The 25,609-nt window shown below is 30.3% G+C and overlaps 4 protein-coding genes across 8 annotated transcripts; 2 read left to right on the top strand and 2 right to left on the bottom strand.

Annotated features, from left to right (window-relative positions):
- Positions 1 to 1,183: 1,183 nt before the first annotated feature.
- LOC137812437 (TSL-kinase interacting protein 1) lies at positions 1,184 to 5,786 on the bottom strand. Of its 5 annotated transcripts, none has more exons than XM_068614410.1 (9): positions 5,613 to 5,786; positions 4,869 to 4,916; positions 4,600 to 4,731; positions 4,207 to 4,411; positions 3,865 to 4,103; positions 3,630 to 3,771; positions 2,682 to 3,074; positions 2,001 to 2,120; positions 1,184 to 1,911 (listed from the first exon to the last, which is right to left on the bottom strand). In XM_068614410.1, the coding sequence occupies exons 4-9, from the start codon at positions 4,357 to 4,359 to the stop codon at positions 1,822 to 1,824; spliced, it is 1,137 nt and encodes a 378-aa protein (XP_068470511.1). In that variant the 5' UTR covers positions 4,360 to 4,411; positions 4,600 to 4,731; positions 4,869 to 4,916; positions 5,613 to 5,786; the 3' UTR covers positions 1,184 to 1,821. The 5 variants fall into 5 exon arrangements, with proteins under 5 accessions (XP_068470511.1, XP_068470509.1, XP_068470512.1 ...); XM_068614408.1 differs by having other exon boundaries at positions 4,207 to 4,418; positions 4,869 to 4,921; positions 5,613 to 5,759; XM_068614411.1 differs by having other exon boundaries at positions 4,869 to 4,921; positions 5,613 to 5,750.
- A 3,086-nt stretch (positions 5,787 to 8,872) lies between these two features.
- On the top strand, positions 8,873 to 12,405 carry LOC137812436 (uncharacterized). Its single transcript, XM_068614405.1, has 4 exons — positions 8,873 to 9,187; positions 9,574 to 9,687; positions 9,793 to 9,863; positions 11,864 to 12,405. The coding sequence occupies exons 1-4, from the start codon at positions 9,062 to 9,064 to the stop codon at positions 12,105 to 12,107; spliced, it is 555 nt and encodes a 184-aa protein (XP_068470506.1). The 5' UTR covers positions 8,873 to 9,061; the 3' UTR covers positions 12,108 to 12,405.
- Positions 12,406 to 14,418: 2,013 nt separating this feature from the next.
- Positions 14,419 to 16,885, bottom strand: LOC137812435 (uncharacterized). The gene is made up of 3 exons (XM_068614404.1): positions 16,601 to 16,885; positions 16,179 to 16,259; positions 14,419 to 15,074 (listed from the first exon to the last, which is right to left on the bottom strand). The coding sequence occupies exons 1-3, from the start codon at positions 16,757 to 16,759 to the stop codon at positions 14,658 to 14,660; spliced, it is 657 nt and encodes a 218-aa protein (XP_068470505.1). The 5' UTR covers positions 16,760 to 16,885; the 3' UTR covers positions 14,419 to 14,657.
- A 6,377-nt stretch (positions 16,886 to 23,262) lies between these two features.
- On the top strand, positions 23,263 to 25,266 carry LOC137812434 (small nuclear ribonucleoprotein SmD3b-like). Its single transcript, XM_068614403.1, has 5 exons — positions 23,263 to 23,532; positions 24,415 to 24,467; positions 24,599 to 24,665; positions 24,748 to 24,804; positions 24,924 to 25,266. Exons 1-5 carry the CDS (start codon positions 23,374 to 23,376, stop codon positions 24,981 to 24,983), a joined length of 396 nt encoding a protein of 131 aa, XP_068470504.1. The 5' UTR covers positions 23,263 to 23,373; the 3' UTR covers positions 24,984 to 25,266.
- Positions 25,267 to 25,609: the final 343 nt, after the last annotated feature.

Below are 25,609 nucleotides of genomic sequence, written 5' to 3'. Positions count from 1 at the left end.
TTTCTGTCTTTTATGATGTGAACTATTTCTTTATTTTAAAAAATCACCCACCTTGGAATATGTACAATAAATGAAAAAAAAAATCATGAATAAGAAAAAAATCATTAACACCACAATAAATTATTTATGTATGAAGTGATATGTCTTTTGGTTTGTAATTTTATCCATCATTTATTCCATGTATAAATTAGTTCACCATTTTATTTTAATTGAGAACCTTGTGTCAGTTATTTTAATGAAAAAAATCGTATTAGCTATCTACGCAATGCAATTCCAAAAAATTATAAAAAAATGCTCACACACCTGTGTTTTTTTCTCAATTTACTTTATTTCTTTTATTGTTATTCATATGTGATAAGGCAGTTAAAGTAATGGAAAAAAAAAGTCATGTTAACATATTTTTAAAACAATAATATTTTTTTAAAATTAAAAGTGTATTATTTATTAAATTGTATACATATATTATAATTCATGTATAAAATAATTATATATTAAAATCTATAATTCATTCATGTCACATAAAGTCTATAAATATATATTTTTAATTACTTTTAAAAAATTTAAAGTAAGATAAAATGAATCGTTACTCCAACGTATATAATAAAGTCAAACTTAAAAACTATAGCTTGTTTGAAATATGAATAAAATTATTACAATTTTATCATTTACCCTGTGTTCGTTTGGAAAAGTGAATTTGTGAAGGAACTGTATGCATTTTTCAACACAATTAATTATGTTTAAGTCGTGATCAATTATGTTCTTAGCATTTATATATTGTACTAGAATTCTTTTTATAGTTACATTATTAATATGTTTTTATATTACAACAAAATAAATAATTAAGATAAAATATATTTTTTCTCTTTTTCATTTCACTTCCTCTTTAGCACTGTCTAGAAGAGCCACCGCAAATAAAACCCAGAGATAGCCTCAACAAATGCACAACAAACTCTTCTCTATTCCGTCTTATGTAGATTTCATAATTGAATTGAAATCGGACCCGTCTCTTTTTTATATCTGAATTAAAATGAAATTAAAAAGTATTATCCTCTTCATTATTAGTTTTTTTTCTCTAATGTTAGATACATAGTTCATATTAGACAAAATTTAATTTAGTCTGATATAAATACATCATGGACTTATAATAAGGTCAAAAGTTAAAGTGTTAATCTTTCTAATGAGATCAGAAACACATACCAAATCTTGAAATAAAGAAATTAAACAAAAAATAATACATAAAGTATTGTGTTGGCAGATGTTTAGAATAAACACAATACAAGAAACCATACTGGCTATCTTATGCATGTACCTGGAATGCAAGCTACTCTAAAATATAAGGACTTCAATTATTGTTTGGATTTGCAAACGCAGGCAACCAAATCTACTTTTGAAAAGCAATCATGTTCTTCCCACTAAGATCTTTTCAATTCGCACCAAATAAGGTATAGTTTATTCAAGAGTAAGATGAAAGGTTCAAAAGTATAGCATGACCATTTTAGTTACATTTCAGCACATTAGCGCACTTGAAGATAGTTGAAATACAGCAGAACCAAATCGTTGATGAACTATTTCAAATTATAGGACCTTGGCGAAGTCACTGCAAAAGAGCTAAACATTAGTTCCTCCAATGGCTATGATTTTTTAAACCTGACAACTCAGTAATCAATAATCTGTCAGGCTCGTATCTTTCTTTCCTTTTTCAACCCTTGTCTCTTCAGCAAGTGTTTCTATTATGTACACAAAATCTCTTTTTTCTTCTTTTCCTAAGAACGTGTCCTCGAACTAGAATAATTTCGTCAACAAATTCTGCATATACGCTGGTTATTTAACTAATCCGCCAATGCTAACACTGTCTCCACCAATAACCTTCTGTGCCGGCATGCCAAGATCAAAAGGTCCCATAGATTCATTCTGTGTTCAGATAGAACATTACTTAAATCAGAAATCAATATACTAAAACATAATAAACAATGTAATGCTTCAATGAGGAAATTAAATACCCATTTGATGTCTGTTAACCCAAGACTTCTTTCATCGTCATATGGCCGTGAAGAGAGTAACAAGTCTGTCTGAGTCTTCCCAAATGGAGGATTTGGTGAAGGTCCATCTTGATCATTGACCTTAACAAAACCACGAGATACAATAAGTAATGATGGATAACGAAGCATCCTTACGACTATATAGTCTCCTATAGAAACATGATCTCATTCCCACGTCAATTTGAAGCCCAATATCCGTCCCAGACCCAATGCAACATTAAAAGTTACTTTATTAGCAAAACATTTTTTGTGAAGCCTTAAGTTCATCTGAAACTGCAAATTATGTTTATATAAGCCTTGTTAATACTATGTATTTATAAAGCTGCGATAAATTATAACAAGTTATACATTGCCTTCTCAAAAGCATTTTTTATTTCAAAGTTACTCAAATCAAAACCAGGGTCTATTTTATAAATTTCTTTATTTTGAAGTCAATTATTTAAATTAGTCAAAAGATCCAAAAAAAACTATTACCAATCTTGTGAACTATCTCCCAAAAAAAGATTTTAGAGAATTAAAGAACTTGTTTTGTGAGTTATCTTATGAAAAGAACAATGTAGCTTTTGCATCAGACAAGCCAGCTACATGAACCTATTTCACATTTCAGTAACGGATACTCGTTGAAGACTGAGAAGAACTGACCTTTTCTGTATTCGAAAACTTTAACAAGTTTGAAGAAGTATCCTGACTGCATGCCACAGAATAATCCTTTCTACGACTTGTCAGCACATCTGTTGGTGAAGACAACTTCTGAAGAGGAAATGCATGACATGTTTCTTCAGCATCCAATATGGATGGGCGCAAGTCTTCGGCAGATAGTCTTGAAACTGGACGATTACTAATTTGGGCGGCAATAAAAGCATCCAATGAATCAGAAGTTACATCACAAGGCTGTATGCCAGCAAATGATTTTGGATCAAGCCCACCAAACAATGATGCTTCAGACAGGAAGGCCCCAATGCTTATATTGCTTAGACTATCAATCCATGGAGATGATGACTGTTGAAGACCACTACTTACTCTTGGCTCATTATCCTAGTTAGAACAAACATGAATATCTTAGAAAACAAATATTTATGATGGAATGCATTGGAAAATAGGCTTTTATTAAAACATAAAGAACATATTTAAACTGTCAGAGGATTGGCATTCAAAATTCACTTTAAATTCAGGACCAACCAACAATGGATTTCTAAAACATCCTATAAAGTTCCAAAACTATGAATTATATATGTACAAAAATGCCCAAGTGATTTTATCCTCATGTTAGATCTTCAACTAATAAATTTTTATACCCCGTTCCAAAACTTTTCCATACTTCTGAATCAAAATAAAGCAAAACCATCATAAAAATCATTTTGATGTTCTTTGAATCACAAAACTAAAATTTGTAAACCAGATCAACCAGTAAGACCCACATCTCCTGCAACAAAATTGATGTACAACCTATACAATTATCTGCAAGTTATTACACAACAAAATATCGGACTATCAGCTTTTCATAGGATCAACAGCTGCATTTTCTACTTTCTGAGCCATGGCTCCACTTATTGCAATGCCCACATCAGTTTCTCAGTATTCTTTGCCTACCTGAACCATGTGCTGTTCACCACATAAAGTCTCCTCCAAATTAGCATTGGCAGTGGTACCTCCATCTACAACAGGCTTATAGGGAGTTGGTGTGGAAGGTATACCAGAAGATCTGGGTTCATGTATGTAGAACCATCCATACCTTAAAAGAGAGAACAAGTTACAATATAACTATTAACAACCTAATTTTCACATAAAAATAGGAGATATGAGATAGAAGATGATCATATAATACTTCAAGCGGAAAATTGCAGGGCTTCCTACAGCAGCATAAACGGCAGAGGCTGTTGTGTCACTGTCATTAATAGTCCATCTTTTGCAGTCAGATAGATTTTCCACTATATTATAAGGGAAAAGTATAAGCTCCCCTTTGGCTATACTTGAAGTTCCCCACTTCTTACCAAGGTGTTTTAATATTGAAGATATTTTCTTTCGACCTCGAAGTGTGAGCTCCAAATAAGGATTATGCCCATCCTGAAAGGAGATATAGTCTAAGAATCAAGACCTACTGCATGTAGACTAGGAGAAACATAAAGTACATCCAATTTTGCCAAAATACTACACAAATCAGCCTAACCTTTTCAAGTCCTATCCGAGTTCCTTCGTTAAGTGGGAAAAGTTGTAACTTGATTTTTGAGGAAGTGAGAATTTCTCCAGGATGAAGTTCAATAGCCCCTCTATTTTCTGTTTTAAAATTATTTTTGTTCACAATTTCTGGGCACGTACCCATATGTTCCTTAAACAGAAAATATTGATTCTCTTTATCATTCAACACCTCTTCACTGCATCCTAAACAGTAAAATATTAAACTGTTAAACAAAATGAACAAGGTAGTGGCAACTGAACATTTCTGTAAAATTGAAAATAGTGTCCCCACATCAAAGAAAATAAAAGATTCATTTCTTCTAGGGCAGCAAACAAAGTGCATTAAAAGGGATGAAAATATGAAACCAAAACAAAAATACATCACCTCTTGCCTTGAGCTCCAACTTATTTGTTCTCTTGGGAGAATTTCTCACTCCAATGGATCCTGTCTTTAGATTGCACTTTGCAGAAGCCTTCACAACTTTTCTTTCTAGTGATCTATTCTTTTTCATTATAGCTGAACCCTCCAAAAATTTATGTTAATAAAAATAATCCTTGCTGGAAAAACAGCAAATAATGGAAAGAGAAGGCACTAAACAACAATTTAGATGAAGAGATTCAATGACTAAAGAAATAATGAAGATTAAGTATTACCAGAAAATTCATCAAACAGAAATCATCCAGGCTTGCTTTCAGTACCCACTGTTCTGACATCACAAAACCAAACAGATAACATTAAATTGAAGTCAAAGGATACTGAGTCCTGACATGTTATCAGATTGCACATCAAAAGCTACCGATAACATACAAGTATACTTATGCAGACACTGTATAAGCTTCAAATTAGTACAGATTCAAAATTCAGGCCAACACTAAAACCTCAATTGCAAACGAAATTCATCATAACCAACCATTTTTCCATATTTCACTACAACTATCTACATCTTTACACTTTTCGTGCTTATTCACACAATCATCATACATGCCAAACTTAAGAAAAGCCAATGAAGACTGAATTTCAAGACAAGCAAGACCCAAGAGTCAATCACACAGTCCTAATTGTGCCTTGGATCAATATAAAGATACACCCTAAGAACCCTCAGACTATCATCGTAACTACATACTAACAAAAAACCCTAATTCGACTATTACGCTTATACAGATTACAAAAAGAACAAACATTCCAACGCAACATGCAACAAAACCATATTACAAGACTGTTACAGAAAACGAAGGTCACCACGTGAAGTAATTGAGTGGGAAAAAAAAAACAAGACGAAGGATAGGGATACATGCAAATATGCAGCGATGAACACCGAAAACACGTTTAATCGGTGGGAATGAATTCGGTGTAGCGAAGTCAGATTCAATAGTCTAAGAAGGGTTTGGTTTTAGAACCTTCGAGAAGAAGCAACCAACGGAACGAGGAATAACTGAACGGAATCGCAGGGGAAGGAAGGAACAGGAACTGAAACAGTGTGCGCGGGAATGAATCAATGTTGAAACATTGTAAAACGAGGGAACCAAAAAGAAAAGGACCACCAATAGTTACTTTCCGTTCACGTTTTCTCTTCTGGGCCTAAAAGATGGGCCTGGAATAAATAAAGTCAGGATTTGCTAGTTGCATCCCGTAATTCCCAAAATTTCGATATATTCATCATTACACCTTTCTTTTGTCTGTGACACCGGTGTGTAAGTAAAGGCATTAAGAAAGTAGTTATAAATTACAAATTAGTTTATATATTAATTATAAATAGTATAAAATAATTTCTATATATTTTTTTATATCAATTAATTTATTTTAACTTTTAAGAAACTTTATCTTTTTCTTAAAAATACTTGTGCATAAATTCATTTAACAAACTTTCTTTTTTTTTCTTAAAAATACTTGTGCAAAAATTCATTGTGAAATACATGTTTTTCTTTAAAATAATTAATTTAAATTAATTATTCTGGATTTATCAAATGTTTATTTTCATTAGGAAAGGTATTTTATAACGAGTAATTCAGAATGTTTAAAAGTCAAATCTTAAATATTGGTCTTGTTGAAATGATGAAGAAGACATTGTTAAAGAGAACAAGGTATATATTGTCATATTCTATATTAGATAAAAGGTATTGGATTAAAGTGGTTAACACAACATGTTTCTCAATTAATTGTTCTTTATCGAGAATCATTGATTTCAAAACTCTTAATAAGGTATTATGATTTGAAAAACTAATTCACTACTCACTCTTTAAGGTGTTTAAGTAAACTCATTACCATATTGATGAAGATAAAATTTAAGTTAAATCCAATAAGAGAGTGTTTGTGATTCTAGTTGAAGGAGCTAAGGAAAGTGTGAAGTTGAAGGTTCCACTAAACTAAATGACCTTGTATTTCTACAAAATGTGAAATCTCTTGTAATAGTTAAAGCATGATTTTTATTTTTTTTTGCAAATAACCAATTTCAACAAGGTATAACCAGACACATTGACATCAAATATCACTTCACTCGTTTTGAGAAGAGGACTAAAGTAGAAAAATATCAACATGAAGGAAAACCCGATATATATGTTCACAAAGTCAATTACTAGAAGCAAATCCATGCATTATTTGGATTTGTTCCATGTTTATTGTTGGAAGTGATTATAGATTAAATAAGTTGTAGTATAAGGTGCAATTAATAGCTTGTGCACTAAACTCTTGTGGAATTTTTCTCATAAAACATTTAATAGTAAACAATTTGGTGGAGTAGTAAACTTTTCGGTGTATGTAATAATTGTTTTGTTAGTTAGTCAGATTTTGTTTTTCTATTCTAACTAAATATGTACCATCTTATCCATTGTGTAAATTCCAAGGCGACCCTAACGATGTTAGGTTGACAGTAACTTTATGATTTTGTTATGGTAAATGTACCGAGTCAAAAGTAATAATTTGTCCCTAAGGACGGATATCGAACCCACAATAAATAGTTATTTAAAATCCTAATAGTAGCATTCACTGAGTATAAGAATATGTACAATAAATTGATTTGAAAAATATTGACATAAGTTTGCATGGAAAATAAATAAAAGCAATCAATTAAGAAATTTGGAGACGAGGTTGATCCTTTCACTCGTCTGTAATTTTAAACATATAACACTTCATCTTGATTAACATTGGTACACATATAAAAATTATTCATATCAATTCCTTGCATACAAAATTATTAAGAGATTTTCTTAAATATCGATTTCACGCATGTGTTATAAAAACTCCTTATCATTACAAATAGATGTTGTAAAGTAATTAACATTTCAAATATATTCATATCATTCAAATATGTTAAGAATTACCATTTAGATTAGATACTTAAAAGTACTTTCCAGACAAATTCAAGGATCAAAATCATAAATAGTTTCAAGCTTTGTGAATAAAATGATAACACCAAACATCAATCAATAACACCAAAATCAATCAATAATTGAATATTATAGATAAATATCACCTTAATACATAAGAGTTTGAATATAATACTCTCAATCTCAAAGAAAATAATTAGTCACTTGTGGTGGCTATTACAAGCATGGATAGTAAGAAAATAAGATTCAAAGTATTTCTCCTTTATGAATGTCTCCTTTAGGGTTTCCTTCCTTTACTTCCTCTCAATTGATGTATAGGGTTATGTCTCACACCTTTTATTTAACCTAATTGGGCTTGGGTTAAGTGACATATTGCTTAAGCGAGATATTACTTGCTTAAATGAGTTTTACGAGAAAAAACTCAGCCTCATTAGAGTGAACTCGCTTAAGCGAGTCTTGGACAAGTTCCTTTTGAGTGGTCTTGTTTGGACGAGTTTTCAATGTTCCAACTTTGTCTTTTTGTCTTGTCTTTAACTTGTCCATTATCCTTTAGCCTCTTTTTTTTATCTAAATTTCTCCCTAAATTATTGAAATTAACACAAATTTGATAATAAATCATTTTCATTCATTTTATAATCAAAAAAATTGTATAAAGATTAAAATTCATAAATTAAGGATTGAATTATAACTATTTTATCAATTAAAATATATAAGTGTCAATCATTTTATATGAAATATTACTGAATTATTACGCTTAGCAATACTTGTGTATTCTTTTGTCTCTACTTAGTAATACAAGATAGTGCTTTTGTGTCCTCTGGGCTGATTTTGTTTTCTTGATATAGTTTTTCATTGTATTTTGTGCTTATATGAAAAAGTTCACAACATACTTTTAAGATCTTATGAAGGATATACTAGTTAAACCGAACAAGCTTTATTTTTCTGATAACTATGTAGTGTTAGATAAGGAAGACAATTCTAATATTCTCATTATTTTAGAAAAACTCTTTTTGAATAAGTATTGAATGATGTATAGGGATAAACAAATGTTGTTTGAATCATAAGTAGAAACTATTCTAAATCTAGCTAGTGTAATGTTATAAAAAAAAATCCCGGTAAATTTTTTTCAAAAAAATTGAAATTATTAAAATTTTCCTTTGCCATGTATTCTAGAGTTAAGCTATTAACACATGCATCCCTTCACCATTTTGATTACAAAACTCCCAATACCTGATTGAAAGGGTATAAACGTCTTTCCAAGTAGGGATACAATCACATGCTTCGAGGTTCACGTTAGCAAAACCAAAACAGGGGAGTTATCTCTCAGTAGGAACAAGACAGTTAAACAAATAATCTGAACGGTTTTCTTTATCTTCATCGTATCTTTCCAGACAAGAGAAGAGAGATATTCACCAAGAAAGACAAAATGGCGATGAAATGGTGTAACTGTGAATGAAATTGAGAAGGGTAACCAGAACAAAGGAAGCGTCAATCAGATCAAATCTAAATTTAGATAATTGTTTATGGCCACAGAAACCAAAAACAGCACTGCGAAGCTCAAATCGGGTGCCCCAGATGGTTCTTCCAAGGGAAAAAATTATTCTTCAGCCGTCAAGAAGAAAGTAGAATCTGCTTCAACAAAATCTGAGGTACCAATCACTCTTCAACTTTGAGAATTTGAAAGTTGGAGCTTTATGGTTTAAGAACGATTTTGGGTACGTGTCATGTTGTTGCATTGGATTGATAAATGCTTTCAATATGTGTGGAATTCTGAATTTCTTAGGTGGGTTTTCATCACTTGAATGCTCAATTGAGAAAGTTGGTTAAGAATTTTGTGGCTTTTTCAAATAATAAAATCGTGATTTATTACAAGAACTTGCATTGTTTTGCATTTGATTCTCCTTGCACATATTTGCAATATGAATCTGTTTTTTGTTTTCCCTAATTTGAACATATATTTAATATCTCGACTGCTTTCATTTTGATTAGGATGATTGTGTGTCTAAGTTGTATTTTTTCTCGAAAATGTTTGAAGGTTAAATCCAAATCGACTTCGTCGTCTTCAGAGACAATAACGAAGACAACTACAAAAGTGAGACAGAAGAAAGTCTACATTCTGCTCGGGCAGAAACATGATCCTCCAGAACAGGTTTGAACCCAGAGCATTGAATTTCCTAGAATTACAAAACTAATGTCCAAATATCGTTATCAACTCTAGCTCATCTTTGTGATTTGTTATTGCCTTTGTTGACAGAAAGAACCGCTGAGGGTTTTCTACGAATCATTGTCAAAGCAAATTCCAACAAGTGAAATGGCTGAATTTTGGTGAGTATTCTTTCAATCTTACAGTTGTTTACCTTACATTTTCATTTCCATGAAGGAGCATTGGATGCATGACATTGCCAATTTAAAACCTGAAATATGCTTTAAATTCATTCAGCTACATTTCTTATAGCTGAATATTGTCCTGTTCTCTGGTTTGTCAGAGATTTGTATTGCCTCAGCTACATTCCTTGTAGCTGGATATTATCTATTTCTTAATTTGTCAGATTCTCCAGTCAATGCTTGGTACCGTACATGCTTTAAATACAAATTCAAGAAATAGATTAATAATGTTTCAAATAATATAAACCCAACTTATCATAATAGCTGTGTAACTACAAGTCTACAACTGTTCTGTTATAATTAAATAGACATTAATTATATTATATCCTCCTGATAAGCTTTCTAATTACTTAAAGAAGAATGAATTAAACGCTCTTTGACTTTTTAAGGCATTAGACACCTTTACTTCTCAGTTCATACCTTCTTTAGAGTATTAAGTGGATGTTAGAAAGATTTAGCATCACTCTGAAACAAATTAGTGTTTAACATCATTGATAGTAAGTCCTAAATTTTACTGACAAACTTATACTGTTACCAATTGTGAATTCTTCTTTTGACTGCATTTGTTTCATTAGAGAATGTCTCCTTCCTTTCCTATTCTTCCTCTCTAACATTAGTTACTAGTGTAGGATGATGAAACATCCTAGAGCACCTTCCGATACTCCCTCTCCTACTTTGTTTGTTTTCATGATCTGAAATTATTGCATAAACCATTTTTTGAGTATCCTTTATGATCCAACCAATGGACAGTCCTGCTCAACTGTTATTCAATTGGTTCTAGACTTCTCATTGCATCCTGGAAAACCGGAGTTGAGTCCCAAGATTATAGTTTGGGGTTTATAGGGCCTTGGCCTCTCCAACTGCAACAACTAGCTTATATGATGTGGTTCTCCCAAGATTCTTTCATCAATTGCCTAGATCTTTTGTTCTTGGAATTTGCAGCTTCTGTTGTTGGTTACTGCAAAGCATTCTGTTGGAAGAATATTTCCATGATTTTTCCAATACATTTCATTATCTTTATACCTGCTTCTCCAAAATTTTGCACCCTCAATTTTATTTTATTTTTTTCTTTTTCTTTCATTTCATATAGATTGGGTAACCATACTCTATACAAGTATAAATCCCACTTTTTACCGAATTAGTCATGGCTCACGAGGAAAATGAATAAATTTGTAATTTAGGATTAACAATTGGATTTGGTTCGTCCCATTTGATCAAGGTTGTCAAACTTAAGAGTTATCTAATAAACTCTTACAATTTTATAAATTCACAAGTTGAGTTGAGGGAAATTCTAAGAGAGTTTCATAAGTTTACATAGACCATCAAGTTTGATTTGATAGCCTTTCATTGTACAACATAAGCATATTTGCTTCCAGTACTTGTCATGTCACAGTTCTTTTTGTTCCAACAGTCACGTATGTTAGATACATTTTCCTTTGCTTAAATACTCCCTTTCTGTTTTCTTTTTCTCTTATTCTATAGGAATTTTGGAATTCAACTACAACTAATCTAGAGTTGAGTATTTTTCAACATTGAAAATCGAAGCAACTTGGTTAAACCTTTACATTCAAACATTGAGGCAATGTTGAGCACTCCATATTCACATATGGGGGGGAATTGACCGAATGTACGAAATGTTGATAGCATTTGGATTTACGTACGAAAAAGTTTAGCCTTTGTTCTAACACAGTACACAATACTGGACTCTAAAGTATGATAGAGCTTCAGTTCATCTTATGCTAGGTTCAATAATACCACTCTTCCCAGAAACATCCACAATAAATGTTCTGTTTCAATCTTTGATCAAATATTTCCCAGAAACAATATTTTCTTTAATTGTTCACTTACAATTAAATATTTATGCATTATAACTTATTTCAATATGTAGAGTAAAACTTCTCAGAAATTACAAACTAAGGCATATATCCTTGAATGTGCAGGTTAATGGAACATGGGTTGCTGTCTCCAGAAAGTGCTAAGAAAGCATTTGAGAAGAAGCAAAGGAAACAAAAGGAGCTACGGGCAGCAATTCCGGTTAAGCCATCAAAGCCAGGAACTAAAACTGAAACTTCCCAGAAGCAACAACAGGCATCCAAGAATGGTGACATAAAAGCTAAGAAAAGAATTGTTGAGAGTGATGATGATGATGAATTCATTTTAAGTCATAAAAGAAGAAAAGGGTAGTAAGAAGAAAAGCCTGTAAATGGCTATAGCAGGGTTCTACATTGCTTCAGAAAACTTTGATTTAACTTGGGGAAAAATCAAAGATGTGAAAAGACAAAATAAGGAGAAGAAATTTGCCACACAACCTAACAATTGCTAGATCAAGACATTCTTTATGTATCTAACAAAGACTAAAGAAGGAACATACAATTCATTTGTGACTTTGGCATTCTACATAATGACCATTGAAACTATTTTGGTTATTTCAACATTTTAAAATTTTAGAAGTTAATAAAATAATTTTTTAATTTTTATTTTATTTATTCTCACAGGATTTGTACGTTAATTCTATTTTGTTGTCACTGGAAGGAGAGTGGAGAAATTAGTTACTTTTCAGTTTTAAATTGATATTCTTCTTTATTAAATAAACATTTTTTTAATTTTTTAATTTTATTTTATTTTATTGATTCTTACTTAAATGACAGAAAAGTTGAGATATTGGTACGTTAATTTTGTTTTATTTGTGATCACTGAGAGGAAAGTAGAGAGATTCTCCTATTTAAAATAGTTATCAAAAACAATTTTGAGTGTAGAGTAATTTTTTAATTTGTTTTCTCTTATTTTATCTCTCTTTCCTCAAATCTCTTGAAATCCAATAATATACCTCTCGAACATATAAATACACATGAATTTATATTATTCAAAATATATATATATAATAATAGTAAAAATAAAAACGTTTATATATAATAATAATAAGAATAAAAACTATAAAAAATGCAAATGCCCACAGATAATATATTATTAGTATTTTAAGTTCTTTCGATTTTGGGTTTAAGTGGGACCACTGATACTGTCCTTCACACACGAAGACCGAGAATAAAGGAGGATAACTAAAGAATATATTTTATTTTTAAAAAACCATTAATAGCACGCTTTTTAAAACCCTCTTTAATGCTAAATAAAAAATATCTCTTTCTTTAAAAACAATTTATTTCCACTAAATGATATGGAACGAAAGAATGTACATCAATTATCAGATTAGAAAAATAATCACACTCATCATACCTATCATATTTCTAAATTTTAATGTTGGGAATTTGTTTAAGGATATGAATAAAATAGGATAAAATTTGACATTTCCAAATTTTAATGTTGGAGTTTGCTTGGCGATAATAATAGAGTAAGATAAAGTATTGTATTACATAAGAATTTGGTGCACACTATAAAATTTATGATATAATAGATATTTTATTTATATTTGAATGAGTGAAATAATATTAAGATTTTTGTTCATAACCGTATAAGTCCAAAGACTAATCAAATGTTATTTTTTTCTAGTTGATTTTATAAATTCTAATAGTTAAGAATTGTGGGTTTTTTCATTTATTTTTGTTTTGTGAAAACTAGTATAAACTATAAGTTTTGATGAAAAAAATTTACATATGTAAAATTAAATTTTGATTTGAAATTAATCATCATACTATAAATTATTATCTCCAAATTTGAACGGTTAAATACTTTTTACATACCTTTCAACGTTGATAGCTCTTTTACTTAATTCAAAGCGGTATATTGGTGTAATTATTTTCTGTTTTACTCTTAAATCTAAACTTTTTTGAAAGAAAAGAAAACTTAATAAAATCAAATTATAATAAATGTGCATCTTAAAAAAATATGACCTTACCTATTATTCCTTTTAAAAAAAAATTAAGAAAAAAATCTACAAGAGACACATCTATCATTCATCTTCTAACCTCTAAAAATTAAACTTAATCATATATTTTTATGCATGCTTGGTTAGCTTACAAACTCCATTTGATCACCAAAATGTAATAAAATATAATGATTGTTTTGTGAAATAAATCATTTGACAAGTTGACCAAATATAATACCTTTAATTATCGTGATGATCGTCATCACTTTCTCTTCCATTACAACCATACCATTCCATACTAAAAAAGTTATGTCATCATCATCATTTTCATCATAACTACTATTATCTTCATTGCTTTTATATTACCATTTTAGCATAAACATATTCGTCATCATGATTGATCCCACTCTCATTTTTTCTTGATTACCATTTACAATCTTGTTCCTATGGTTTCGTGGCAAGGTGACCATTACTACCATCAAAATTACCTGAATTTGTTATTATCTAGTTCTTATGATAGTTTGTGCAGCAAACATTATTTTATCCCATCATGATATTATCTTATTATTACATCTAATTTATCATAAGCAACAAACGAACCCTACAAGATCTTACAGTATAGTTTAGATAACATAATCATTATACATACATATATCAATAAACTTGGCAAAAATCTCATGCAAACATCACACACTGGTATGACTATATATTGCTTGGGAAATGACCAACATTTTTTAAGACGATCTGTTTTAACATGTAAAAGCTGATGTTCAAGCTCCAACCTGGACGACAATGCTACTACACAAATAAATTGAAGAGTATCCACAATAAATTTGACATTTTTCACCACACATTTACGACCATCGATTTCTTAAATGAGCGCTTTTTCTCTCCCTATTCTAACTATGACAGCACTAGTATGAAAAATCATGACCAGGACTATCTGAATGCATGTCCATGCAATCACTGGAGTTGGAAGAATTTGAGTCCCTGTTCTGGCCATTAGGATAAGTCATCTCACTGTTCCGGGTTCCATTTCCATTCCCATTTCCTGATGGCATGATATTACCTGAAGGATAGCTCCCCTGAGCCAGATGATATGGCTGAAGGCTGCGACGAATTGGGCTAGAGAGTGCATTTGAGAACACTGAGTTCTTTGCTTGTTGATCAGGTTGCCCAGCTCGTATCCCCTGCCCTGCCACAGTTGCTCCAAATGCATTAGAGGGTATGTTCGAACCAAAGTTAGTGTGCATTGCAGTCTGGGAGTTCTGTTGATGCACTGGCTGCCTTGGGGACACTGGTGCCTCCTCTCCTCCATATTCAAGCTCATTCTACAACACACGAATAGCACATCATTATATCTATAATCAGTAATTCAGATAAATCAAAAAAAAGGATTTACTTATTTTGATGGATATCATGAACACCATTGTAAAATACATGAAGGAATTTGCAGTTAAAGAGAACCGAAAAAGAAAAAGAATTTACTTTTCACGCTCTGGCTGTATCCAACAAGCAAGATCTGACTGACACACATCAAAAGACCTAACTCTTACACGAGTAAAACATTGGGACAGTATAAAGGGCAGACAGCCATTGTATTCCTTGCCCAGATAAATCATAAGTTAACAAGTTTTCTGATACATCCATGAGTCCATTGTCTTTGTAAGATGCAGTTTCTAAGTTTTGTATGTTAATTTCTAAGTGTTTTGCATTAAAGATTACCGTAGATTATTGAGGTAAAACTCTATTTCTACTTGGAGACCAGTATCAATAGCGCTTTAAGATTCTAAAACCAAGGGTTTAGGGATCATGTCCCTTAAAATAGTTTTAAGGTGAACATTTGCAAATTAACTTAAATGAAATAAGCTTTACAAAATTAATTTAGAGTTAAAGAATTGTTTTGGTGAAATGACTACTAGTAAAACTCCCTATAATATTCTTGATCAAGTGCAATAGCCACTTAAGAAGTTACTTGAACTCAAAAACAATGTTGGGGCAAACAATGTTGTTAAACAAAAGTTAAAGCATAATGTGGCATAAACCCCTCCACCATAGGGGAGGGTCATAGGCAGTAATGGTGTGTTTATATGGTGGAATGTTGGCCTTTCGCCATACTCTGCTGTCCATAACCTGGGGAGCAAGAATCAATTCTTGAATGTAGAACTAAACATGTGAACATTTATACCTACTAATATCAAGTCAATCCGTCAATAGTTGAATGTGACTCCATACATGTAGTGCATGGAAAATTTCACATTAAAGGCAATTGACAAGGGATCCAAAAGCTATATGAACAAATAGAGTACATGAAATATCCTTAAAACCTGTTGGATGGTGGAAAAGCCAACAAAAAGAGTATTTCTATTGAAAAAATAACACAAGGCAAGCAACACACAAAAATCAGAAAACATGCATACACATAAAAATCAAACCTGCAAATAGGTAACGATATCAATCGTGGCCACCCTAGACCCTTCTTGCTGCTGCCTGAGAATCCACTGGTACAATTTCTCCTGTCAAGACGAAACGGAAGCAACTTTAATCACACAAGAAACGAAACAGAACCAAATTCCCATCGACGCATCCAAAGTCCAAACACACAAACAGCAATCTCTAGTTTCACCGAATAACAAACAAATTGGAAATCGGAGCAGTGCTCGAACAACTTCAGACAGAAACCACGAATTAAATCAAAATCTTTCACAGTAACCCTAACACGGTAAACATGAATTAAAACAAAAGGAGGCAGCTTTCGTGGATGGTGCGCGCGTGCGCAAATCCCATTTAATCGTCAGAGAAAAGTATTAAAAAATTAGGGGCACGAAACGTCCGAGTAGGAGAGAAGGGTTCTCACGAGACCGTGTCGTTCACCGGCCTGGAAGGAGAGTTTCTGTTGGTTCATGGCGTGCGTGTAGAGATGAGAGAGGGAGTTGGCGGTGCTGCAGAAAGTGGAGTACATGGTGCGATCCACTTCGTCGAGGCGCGTGGCCACCGACTTGCGCTTCTTCGCCATCGAAGGAGCACTGCGAAGTTGGTGGTGTGTTTTATTTGGTGCTGTGTGTGTTGAGAGAGAGAGAGAGAGAAACAGAGAGAAAGAAAAAAAGAAAAAAGGGTAGAGAACGCGATATGATATGATATATGAACGAACGAGAAAAAGAAAAATACGGTGTAGACGACACGGTACAAGTGGCGTACACGTGGCGCGTGTGCCGTTTTTCTCTTTTTAAGGTGAAAATCGAAACTACCCTTGCAGCAGCTGCACCGTCAAAAAATTGGAACGTTTGGGTTCCCTTTCTGTTACGTCACAATATTTTACTCGTGTAAAATGTGAAACCAAGATATATTATATATATATAAATAAGGTGATTACGAATATAATAGATCATTTTTTGTTATTTTATACGTAAAAGATAATAATAACAAAATCAAATTAATATATTATTAATAAAATTATATTTATGCTACATTTTATACTATGCATGTTTTTTTAATAAAGATTGCCATGTATTAAGACAAACTATATTATACTCGTTTAAAACTATATTTATATTATATTTAAAGTAAATCATGTATATATATACATATATATTAAATGCAATATTAAAAGTCGATCACTCTATGAAAAATAGAACAAAATTATAAATGATGAATATCAATCACTATTGATAATATATTAGGAGTTAGATTATATACTATTAACTTATTTATACGAAATAATAATATATTGTTTCATTAAAATATGCACCCAAAAATAATCTGATTTTTTATTTAACTATTTTTTATTATATTAAATATTTAATTTTTAAAATTAAAATAACTATAAGTAATAGAAAGGATTAAAAGTTAACCCTACGAAAAATGTCAATGTCTAAGTTAAATTACAGCCACTTGCAGCAACTTAAAACATTTTAAATTTAAAAAGTTATTTTATATTAATATGCTGAAACTTTCATTCCAACTTTTAAAGTAAATATATTGTTATGATAAAAAAATTGAAATTAGGTTCAAATCCCTTTGAAATTATTTCCTGAAAATTAGCAGAAGTATAAAAACATATTTTATGCATTAATTAAAATTAAATATTTATTAATGTAGAGCATTGATTTTGGAGAAAATTCATACTTAAAAATAAATAAAATAGTGCATTGATTCCCATAAGACATATCTTCACACACTATTTTATTCTTAAGTCAATAATAATGCATTGATTGAAAACACGTAAGGTAAAAATATTTAGATTTAATTATCTTATCTGTCCTTACATTTAGGTTCAATATTTAATTTAGTACGGTAGTTTTTTAAAAAAAATCAATTTGGTCTTTATATTTTTTAAAATGTATCCAAAATAGTTTTTTCTGTTAAGTCGCACGAAACGATGTTAAGTGGTGCTTATGTGGCAGAGATAAGGTGTTATGTGGACTGCCAAGTCAGTGACACGTCATTCTGGGTCGTTAGGGTTTTGGAAATGAGATTGGATAGAGAGATTCATAAATTGTGGTAGTTAAGGTTTGCGTGCGTAAACATTTTTGGTTGCTATCTTGTTCACATAAACGAGTGAGTTTACATATAGGAGGGTCGCCGTTTGTGGTGGAGTCTGGTTTTTGAGGATTCGTTGGTTGGAGAGGATTAATCAGCGTTTTTGATTCGTTCGTGGGTGTAGGTCCGTTTGTGGTGGAAATGTGTGCCTATAGGTCTGCATCTGTATCATCATGCAGTTGTAATCGAATAAAAGTGCAGCAGCAACACCTTAGAATGGACTCGGAGTCGCACCACGGGAACGCACTACACAATCGAACCATACAATCGAACATCACGATCGCACAACGGGATCACACCTCAAGATCCTTGTTCACAATCGCACCTTGTATTCCAGAAACCCTAATTGTGATTTCAATTCAAAATTCGTAATCCCCAATTCAAATTAGTGTAACTCTAATCCCCAATTCATTCTTAAGTAAACTAATATAATCATCCATGTCACTTGACACGTCTCTCTGCCCCATAAGCACCATTTAATGTCGTTTCGTGCAACTCAACGGGAAGGACCATTTTTTATACATTTTAAAAAACATATGAACCAAATTGTTTTTTTTTTTAAACCACGACACTAAATTGAATATTGACCTTAAATGTTGGAAAAAAAAGTTAATTAAATCAAACATTTAATATAAAAAAAAAAGTATGTGTAACTAAATTATTATACTATTAATGAAAATAATAAATAATAAATAATTTTTTAATTTTTTTATTGTTGTAAATCTCTTATGGTTAACTAATAATTATAAAACTAACATATTACAAACAGAAAAATATAAAATTTAATTAAAAAACTTTGGTGAGACAAATTATAGTACAAGTATTATGACTATAATACCTATAATCTAGATATATTCAGCGCTGACTTAAGCGTCAGGTACTCACCTCCAAGAGATCAAAAATATAAAAAAATCAAGACACCAAAAAGACTGAAAGGTGAATTCTTATAGAGAAAAAGTTGAACAACTTGAAAAAAAAATCATTTAATTGATTTAATAAAGTTTGAGAACCTGTTAATGTTCTCACTAAGAAAAATAGACTTAAAAAAATAGTAATGTTAGCGGAAAAGCAACATAGAAAAGGAGTAGAGTTGAGACTTTTAAAAACTTTTTGTAGCTACAAAGCTTTCGTAAATTTTGAAACTAAAAAAAGAGAAAGCAAAAATATATCATATTATTATTTGTCTCTATCATTAAGATTAAAAAGTTTAAAAACTGTAATTTTCCATTCATATTAATTGTTATATTTTATGAATTTTTAGAATTCAGTCTGAATATCACATATTGAAGAGCACTTGTTTTATGTTAAGCCTAATTAGTGGTTAAACTTGAAGTTAAATAAGTTTATATGGTGTGAGAGAAATTTAATAGAGTTTCATTTTTAACATCCTCAGTAATTTTTCTATGTGTATATGAAGACTTACATTCTTGTGTATATAGGCTATTGAAGAATACATGTGCTTGGAGAGAGTTTGGAGATATATTGTGACTTTCCATGGCTTTTTCTAGAAATTCACATATATAGATAACATTAATATGATGTATTAAATGTTATTAAATTATTAAATATATTTTACCAACTTTATATTTTGATCAGATAAAATATATTACTTATTTTATGTTATCTATATAATATGTCTAGTGCACTGGTTATGTTTAAAAATATTAAATTTAAAATATAGGGGTAGAGTTTTTTTTATTAAAAAACACTCTTATGCAGAAAAAACGTTACCCAACTATAAATAGGAAAGAATAATTCAAAATGATCAATAAAAAAAATACGATGAAGTATAAAAATTTTGCATTGTAGAAAAATAAACATGAAATTTAAAAATAAAGTAATAACATAATCAAACTTGCAAAAAGTAATTATAACTTCTACATTGTGTAATATTTTCATTTTTATGGGTAGGGTATATTTTTTAATAATATAATGAATACATTCGGTATCATCAATATAGTCTCATATCGTTCAACAGTTAAAGTCAATGACAATTTATATACTCTTTCCTCTTTTGAGACACCTTTTAAAGATAAAATTATAACATAACACTAACTTCCAAAGCAGACAATATTCAACTTATGAAAATTTTTGTTTTAAACTATATAGATGACGAAGACACTCCTAAATGAAACACCAATTGTATAAATAAATCATTTCCATAAATATATTTGTTATTTGTTAGTATTAAAATTAATTGTCTATACTTATCTTTGGTTTAAGATTTATTTTATTACATAACCTTTATTTTTCTAATATTAATAGAAAAAGTTTACAAATAATTCAAATTCAAATTAAGTTAATATATATATATATATATATATACTTCAAGTTCTTGTTTTATTTTTTTCAATTTGATTACTTTTATTAAATAAGAATTTTTGTTTTTTTTTTCTTGTTTCCATTTCTGTATTGCTCATCAATCAACTCACTCAGATAAATTTTTTAGTTCACCTTAATTGTTTTGGATGTAATGGTGGCAAGACAAACTAAAATAAATAATGATAACTCTTTTTAGTATCAACAACTCATTTTGAGTTAGGTGGGTGAGACACATACCATACAAAATGAGTTAGTGTTGCCGAGTCAACCAACTATATAAAGTCTTTCGTGTTGCATTAAAGAAAAAATAAGTTACATGTCTAGGTTGGATAAGTCGTGTCATGTATTGGATAAGTTGTGAAATAAATAGTAAATGTTAAGTAAAAAATATTTGATGTGCTCGAGCATGATCATAAGAAAATAAACAAAAAAAAAAATACTTGTAAACCTAGTGATGACTCTAAAGAGATTTGTAACAACTATTTAATTCTCAACTCTCTATAGGAGAATGTATTTGTGAAGAAGAAAGATTCACTGAGCTTTTTGTGAGGAAAAACATTGGTTGTGTTCATAAATATTTGAAGGAGTGTAATTTGTCTCATGACATTAACTTTCCTTTAATGACTGAAACCCGATATTATTTTGATAATAACCTCCTTTTTAATAAAAAAATGTTTTAGGTAGGAGTGATTATATTATAAATAATACATAATACTTAGTCTAAGCAAATTACATCCCAAAAAACATTGATTCTTATTCACAAGTGATTTTTTCATTCCAAATAATACTCATGTTTAATCATATCATGAGTGACGTAGTCCAAAAAACTAGTTAAGTCCAAACAATACTTTGTAACTTGTAGTGCTCGTCAACTTTAGTGGAACCTTGCTTGTATTGACCACGAACTTATATAATTTTGATGATTATATAAAATAATATAGAAATAATGTGTATGAATCTTTATATATTTATCTTTTTATGTTGCATGTTACTAACTTGCATCTAATCCAAAGGAGGAAGATTTTGAGATGAAAAGTCCTGAAAAATATATTTTTATAATGCATTTATCAAAAGTTGTGTCTAATTTTAATTTTTTTTAACAATGTCTTATAAAATATAAACTTTGTTTATTTGTGTCTATCAAACAAAACTATGTAATTTTTTTTTTTAAAATTTAATAAACAATTTATTTATTTATTTTAATTTATATATATATATATATTGTGTGTGCGCGTGCGGATAAGTGTATATATTTTTGTTATAATAAAAATATATTTACTTAAAAAAGTTAACTATTATAATAAATTATTATGATAAAATTTATATTGAAATTATAAAAAGTATACAAACAAAAATAATTATATTTTATTAATATTTGTAAAATCTTAAATTTTTCATACAATAAATAATAAATTTAGTTATATTTATTAAGATAAAAATGGTAAAAAAATACAATAATTATAAAATGTAATTATCTTTTATTTTATTTTACATTATATATATAATGTAAAATTCAATTTAAAAAAAATATTTTTTTAAACATTCACACTTTCTTTTTTTACAGTCTTTCCTTTCATGTCACAAAATGGGTTACCTAACCACCCTTTCTCACAAATGTGAGGAATGAGGTATATATACTTTTTACAAAATAAGGTAAACAAAACATAGTCACATGATAATGATATATAAAAAAAACTTTTTTGTATAATTTTTGTTACTTAACATAATGATATTAATTAAAAGTATGTAATTGTATGTTAACTTTTAATTTCTGAGATTTATTCATGTCATAAAAAAAAATAGAGATTTATTTATTTTAATGAATTATATTTTCTTGTAATAAATTATCATTATGAAGTTTGTATAAAGAATGATACAACATTACAACATACATAATGATTTCAATGAATTATAACAAAAAAAAATAATGATTGTTGACATGATCATCCCATGCTTTAGTGACCTATTATACACCCTAGTAGTTATTATTTTCTTAATTTTTTTTTTAAAACTTAATAAGAACATCTTAACATCTTCTACAAAATGAGTAAAATAAATTAAGTATACATGTATTATACACTTTTATAAATACTTATGAAATATTGTAAATCAAACCATTTTAACATTTAGTTGATAAAAGATTTTTATTATAAAAATTTCACAAATAGATAGCAAGAGTTTGAAATTTTAATTTTAAAAAGTTAAAGTCATATAAAATATTAATTTAATATAAATTTACAAACCAGGAGTCAGGTAGAAATGTACTTTTAGTTAAAAAAAGAATTAAATTTATTTTTAAAAGTGAATAACTTAAATTTATAAAAGGATTTTCTTATCATTATAATAATTTATAAGTACCACAAGAAAAAAATTAAAAAATTTATTTAATAATAATAATTTAATTGAATCATAAAAAATCATAAAGTAACTCTCAATTTAAATAACTAGAAGAAAAAAATGGCAAAAAAAAAAATTCATAAAATTAAGAACATAATCGTATTTTTAAATTTTAAATTGAATAATGTAATCAGATCAGGGGTCAAATTAGCAAATTTAGAAAGTAAAAAAGCAATAATGAACGGGTTCGGGTAGCGGGTACCAATAATACCCATTTTGATATTGGATCAAAATAAATTAGTATAAAAAAAATAGTGTGGAGGGTAAAGGAAAAATTAGGGTATAGTGAATGCAATACAATCACAAATCTGGTGCTTCAGTGAGGTAGGGTTTTTGCGTTTATTAGTCTGAGAGAGAAAGCGAAGAATCATCATGAGCAGAAGTTTGGGAATTCCGGTGAAGCTTCTCCACGAGGCTTCGGGACACGTGGTGACGGTGGAGCTCAAGAGCGGTGAACTCTACAGAGGGAGCATGATCGAGTGCGAAGACAATTGGAACTGTCAACTCGAGAGCATTACCTACACTGCCAAGGTTATTTATCTCTTATTTTGCTTTTATGCCAAATATGGTTCAATTTAGGGTTTTTTTGACTGTCATTCGAGGTTGGGAGATCATAATTTGAATAGGGTATTTAGTTGTTTTTGTGCTATTGTGTGTGAGTGTTGGAAATGTGTTAAGAGTGGGAGCAAAAAAAAAAGAGAAGGTATTTTGCAATGAACATTTTAGGGACATTTATGACGGTACTTTGGAGATTTTGGGTGTAGTAAACCATTTCGAAGTTCATAACCCTTGAGGAAGGGAGACATAACTCCTTAGGAAGAAGGATAATTGACTCTGGTCCCTTTAGTTTGATTTGGGCTGGATTGAACTGCTATTTGCTGTAACCGATGCTTGAAATTGTAAGCATGTTATCTAGCACTACCCAGTCATAACAATGTACTACTGAGAGTGTTATGTATTGGCTGTCGAATTTCTTTGATGTTGAAAGAGGACCATGCAGTATGGACAAATGCAGATTGGGGTATGTATGTTGGGAATGAATAATAATAGGTTTATGGAGGGTTTATATCACTTGTGTATGCAAGCATCCAGGTGACCTATGGAGATAACATCTGCTCTATACATGTTGTGCTATGTCTGTCTGTGGGTCTCTATTATGAACTTCACTTGAATTTAAGCTTTGGTGTGATTAATTAGGAAATTTTTTGAGTATTAACCTTGTATCACTGTACTTTATACCGTTTCATTTTCAACTATGTATTTTGTGGGGTATAATGATTCTGGATACAGGAGGAGCTTGTGGAATTGCATTTTTCAATGTCTTTGGGATGTCTGATATATCTAGTTTCAAGTATAGTTGTTAAAACACATTAATTTACATTAGTTGTTAATATTAGCTAAATCTTTTTTCAGGATGGAAAAACATCGCAACTTGAGCACGTGTTTATTCGAGGAAGCAAAGTCAGGTATGGATCATATGTTGCTCAGTAACTTCATAATTTTATATGCTACTAAGTAAAATTTATATATTAATAAGGTTGAATTTGTAGATTGCATTTTCTGTAAGGATAGCGTTTTGACAGGATAAGTTTTGCAGGTTTATGGTCATACCAGACATGCTGAAGAATGCTCCTATGTTTAAGCGTTTGGATGCAAGAATCAAGGTATCATATTTCCAAGTTATAAAGTACTCTGTGGTTGTTTTATGTTTGCTTTAGTGTCTTATGCTTTCTGAATCTCTTGAAGGGCAAGGGTGCATCACTCGGTGTTGGTAGGGGCAGAGCAGTTGCAATGCGAGCAAAGGTTCTTATATTCTTCTTTTATTTATTCATTACTAGTTTATTGGTTGCCTTAAATGCTTATTTGGTATCCTGCTAGTTAAGGACATACCATGCGACACATGTAACTCATTGTTTGTGCAGGCTCAAGCTGCTGGTCGTGGAGCTGCACCTGGAAGGGGTGTACCACCAGTGAGGAGGTGATCGCCATTCATATAGTCTGTATCCTCCCTGTGTTTTGAACATGATATTTAGATTCTTTTGTAGAAGTTGAGAGAGATTCGAACAGAAATTGTCTTTCGAGTTCACGGATTACTCTTATGGATTAATCTTGTTCTCATTAGCTGCAGTGTTTTATGTCTGGTACTATGTACTATTTGGCTAGTAGAAGAGATTTGTAAAAGGTGTATTGAACAACTTTCAAAAGAGTTTAACATGTTACAAAATGGTATCAGTTACACAACATAGGGGCAGTTTGACTTGAAAACTTTCAAAGCTTGTTTCGAAATGTTAGTGATAAATTATGATTTGTTAGAAGCTGCGGAGAATTTTGTTTTGTTTTCAACAATAGTTTTGTAAATGTTTTTGAAAAAACACCGTTTAGAACAAAAAATAAAAAGCAACTGGTTGATAATATGAGCAAGCTTGGAAATGATAATTTTTGTTGATTTCAGCTGACAATTTGTGTTGGATTTGTTTGATGGAAAAAGGACTCTAATTTAATATGGAGCAAGCTGAATTTTTGTTGATTTCAGCTGACAATTTGTGTTGGCTTTGTTTGTTTGATGGAAAAGCGACTCTAATTTTTAGTTTGAACTTAGTTAATTTCA

Source organism: Phaseolus vulgaris, chromosome 2 (genome assembly GCF_000499845.2).
Source record: "Phaseolus vulgaris cultivar G19833 chromosome 2, P. vulgaris v2.0, whole genome shotgun sequence".
In the NCBI taxonomy this organism is placed as follows: domain Eukaryota; kingdom Viridiplantae; phylum Streptophyta; class Magnoliopsida; order Fabales; family Fabaceae; genus Phaseolus; species Phaseolus vulgaris.
Note: the sequence above shows the minus strand (reverse complement) of the source record. Positions and strands in the feature narration are given on the sequence as shown.

Bases quoted from the DNA above. Each gene is read 5' to 3' on its own strand.
- LOC137812435 (XM_068614404.1), bottom strand. From the start codon at position 16,759: ATGGCGAAGAAGCGCAAGTCGGTGGCCACGCGCCTCGACGAAGTGGAT. The intron at 16,260-16,600 runs GTGAGAACCCTT...TCGTCTTGACAG, and splicing joins CCGGTGAACGACACGGTCTC to GAGAAATTGTACCAGTGGAT. The intron at 15,075-16,178 runs GTTTGATTTTTA...CGTGTGTTGTAG, and splicing joins ATATCGTTACCTATTTGCAG to AATGAGCTTGAATATGGAGG.
- LOC137812434 (XM_068614403.1), top strand. From the start codon at position 23,374: ATGAGCAGAAGTTTGGGAATTCCGGTGAAGCTTCTCCACGAGGCTTCG. The intron at 24,468-24,598 runs GTATGGATCATA...TAAGTTTTGCAG, and splicing joins ATTCGAGGAAGCAAAGTCAG to GTTTATGGTCATACCAGACA. The intron at 24,805-24,923 runs GTTCTTATATTC...TTGTTTGTGCAG, and splicing joins CAGTTGCAATGCGAGCAAAG to GCTCAAGCTGCTGGTCGTGG.
- LOC137812436 (XM_068614405.1), top strand. From the start codon at position 9,062: ATGGCCACAGAAACCAAAAACAGCACTGCGAAGCTCAAATCGGGTGCC. The intron at 9,188-9,573 runs GTACCAATCACT...AAATGTTTGAAG, and splicing joins CTGCTTCAACAAAATCTGAG to GTTAAATCCAAATCGACTTC. The intron at 9,864-11,863 runs GTGAGTATTCTT...TTGAATGTGCAG, and splicing joins AGTGAAATGGCTGAATTTTG to GTTAATGGAACATGGGTTGC.
- LOC137812437 (XM_068614408.1), bottom strand. From the start codon at position 4,726: ATGAAAAAGAATAGATCACTAGAAAGAAAAGTTGTGAAGGCTTCTGCA. The intron at 3,772-3,864 runs GTATTATATGAT...CTCTCTTTTAAG, and splicing joins CCTGCAATTTTCCGCTTGAA to GTATGGATGGTTCTACATAC. The intron at 1,912-2,000 runs GTATTTAATTTC...ATCTGAACACAG, and splicing joins GGTTAACAGACATCAAATGG to AATGAATCTATGGGACCTTT.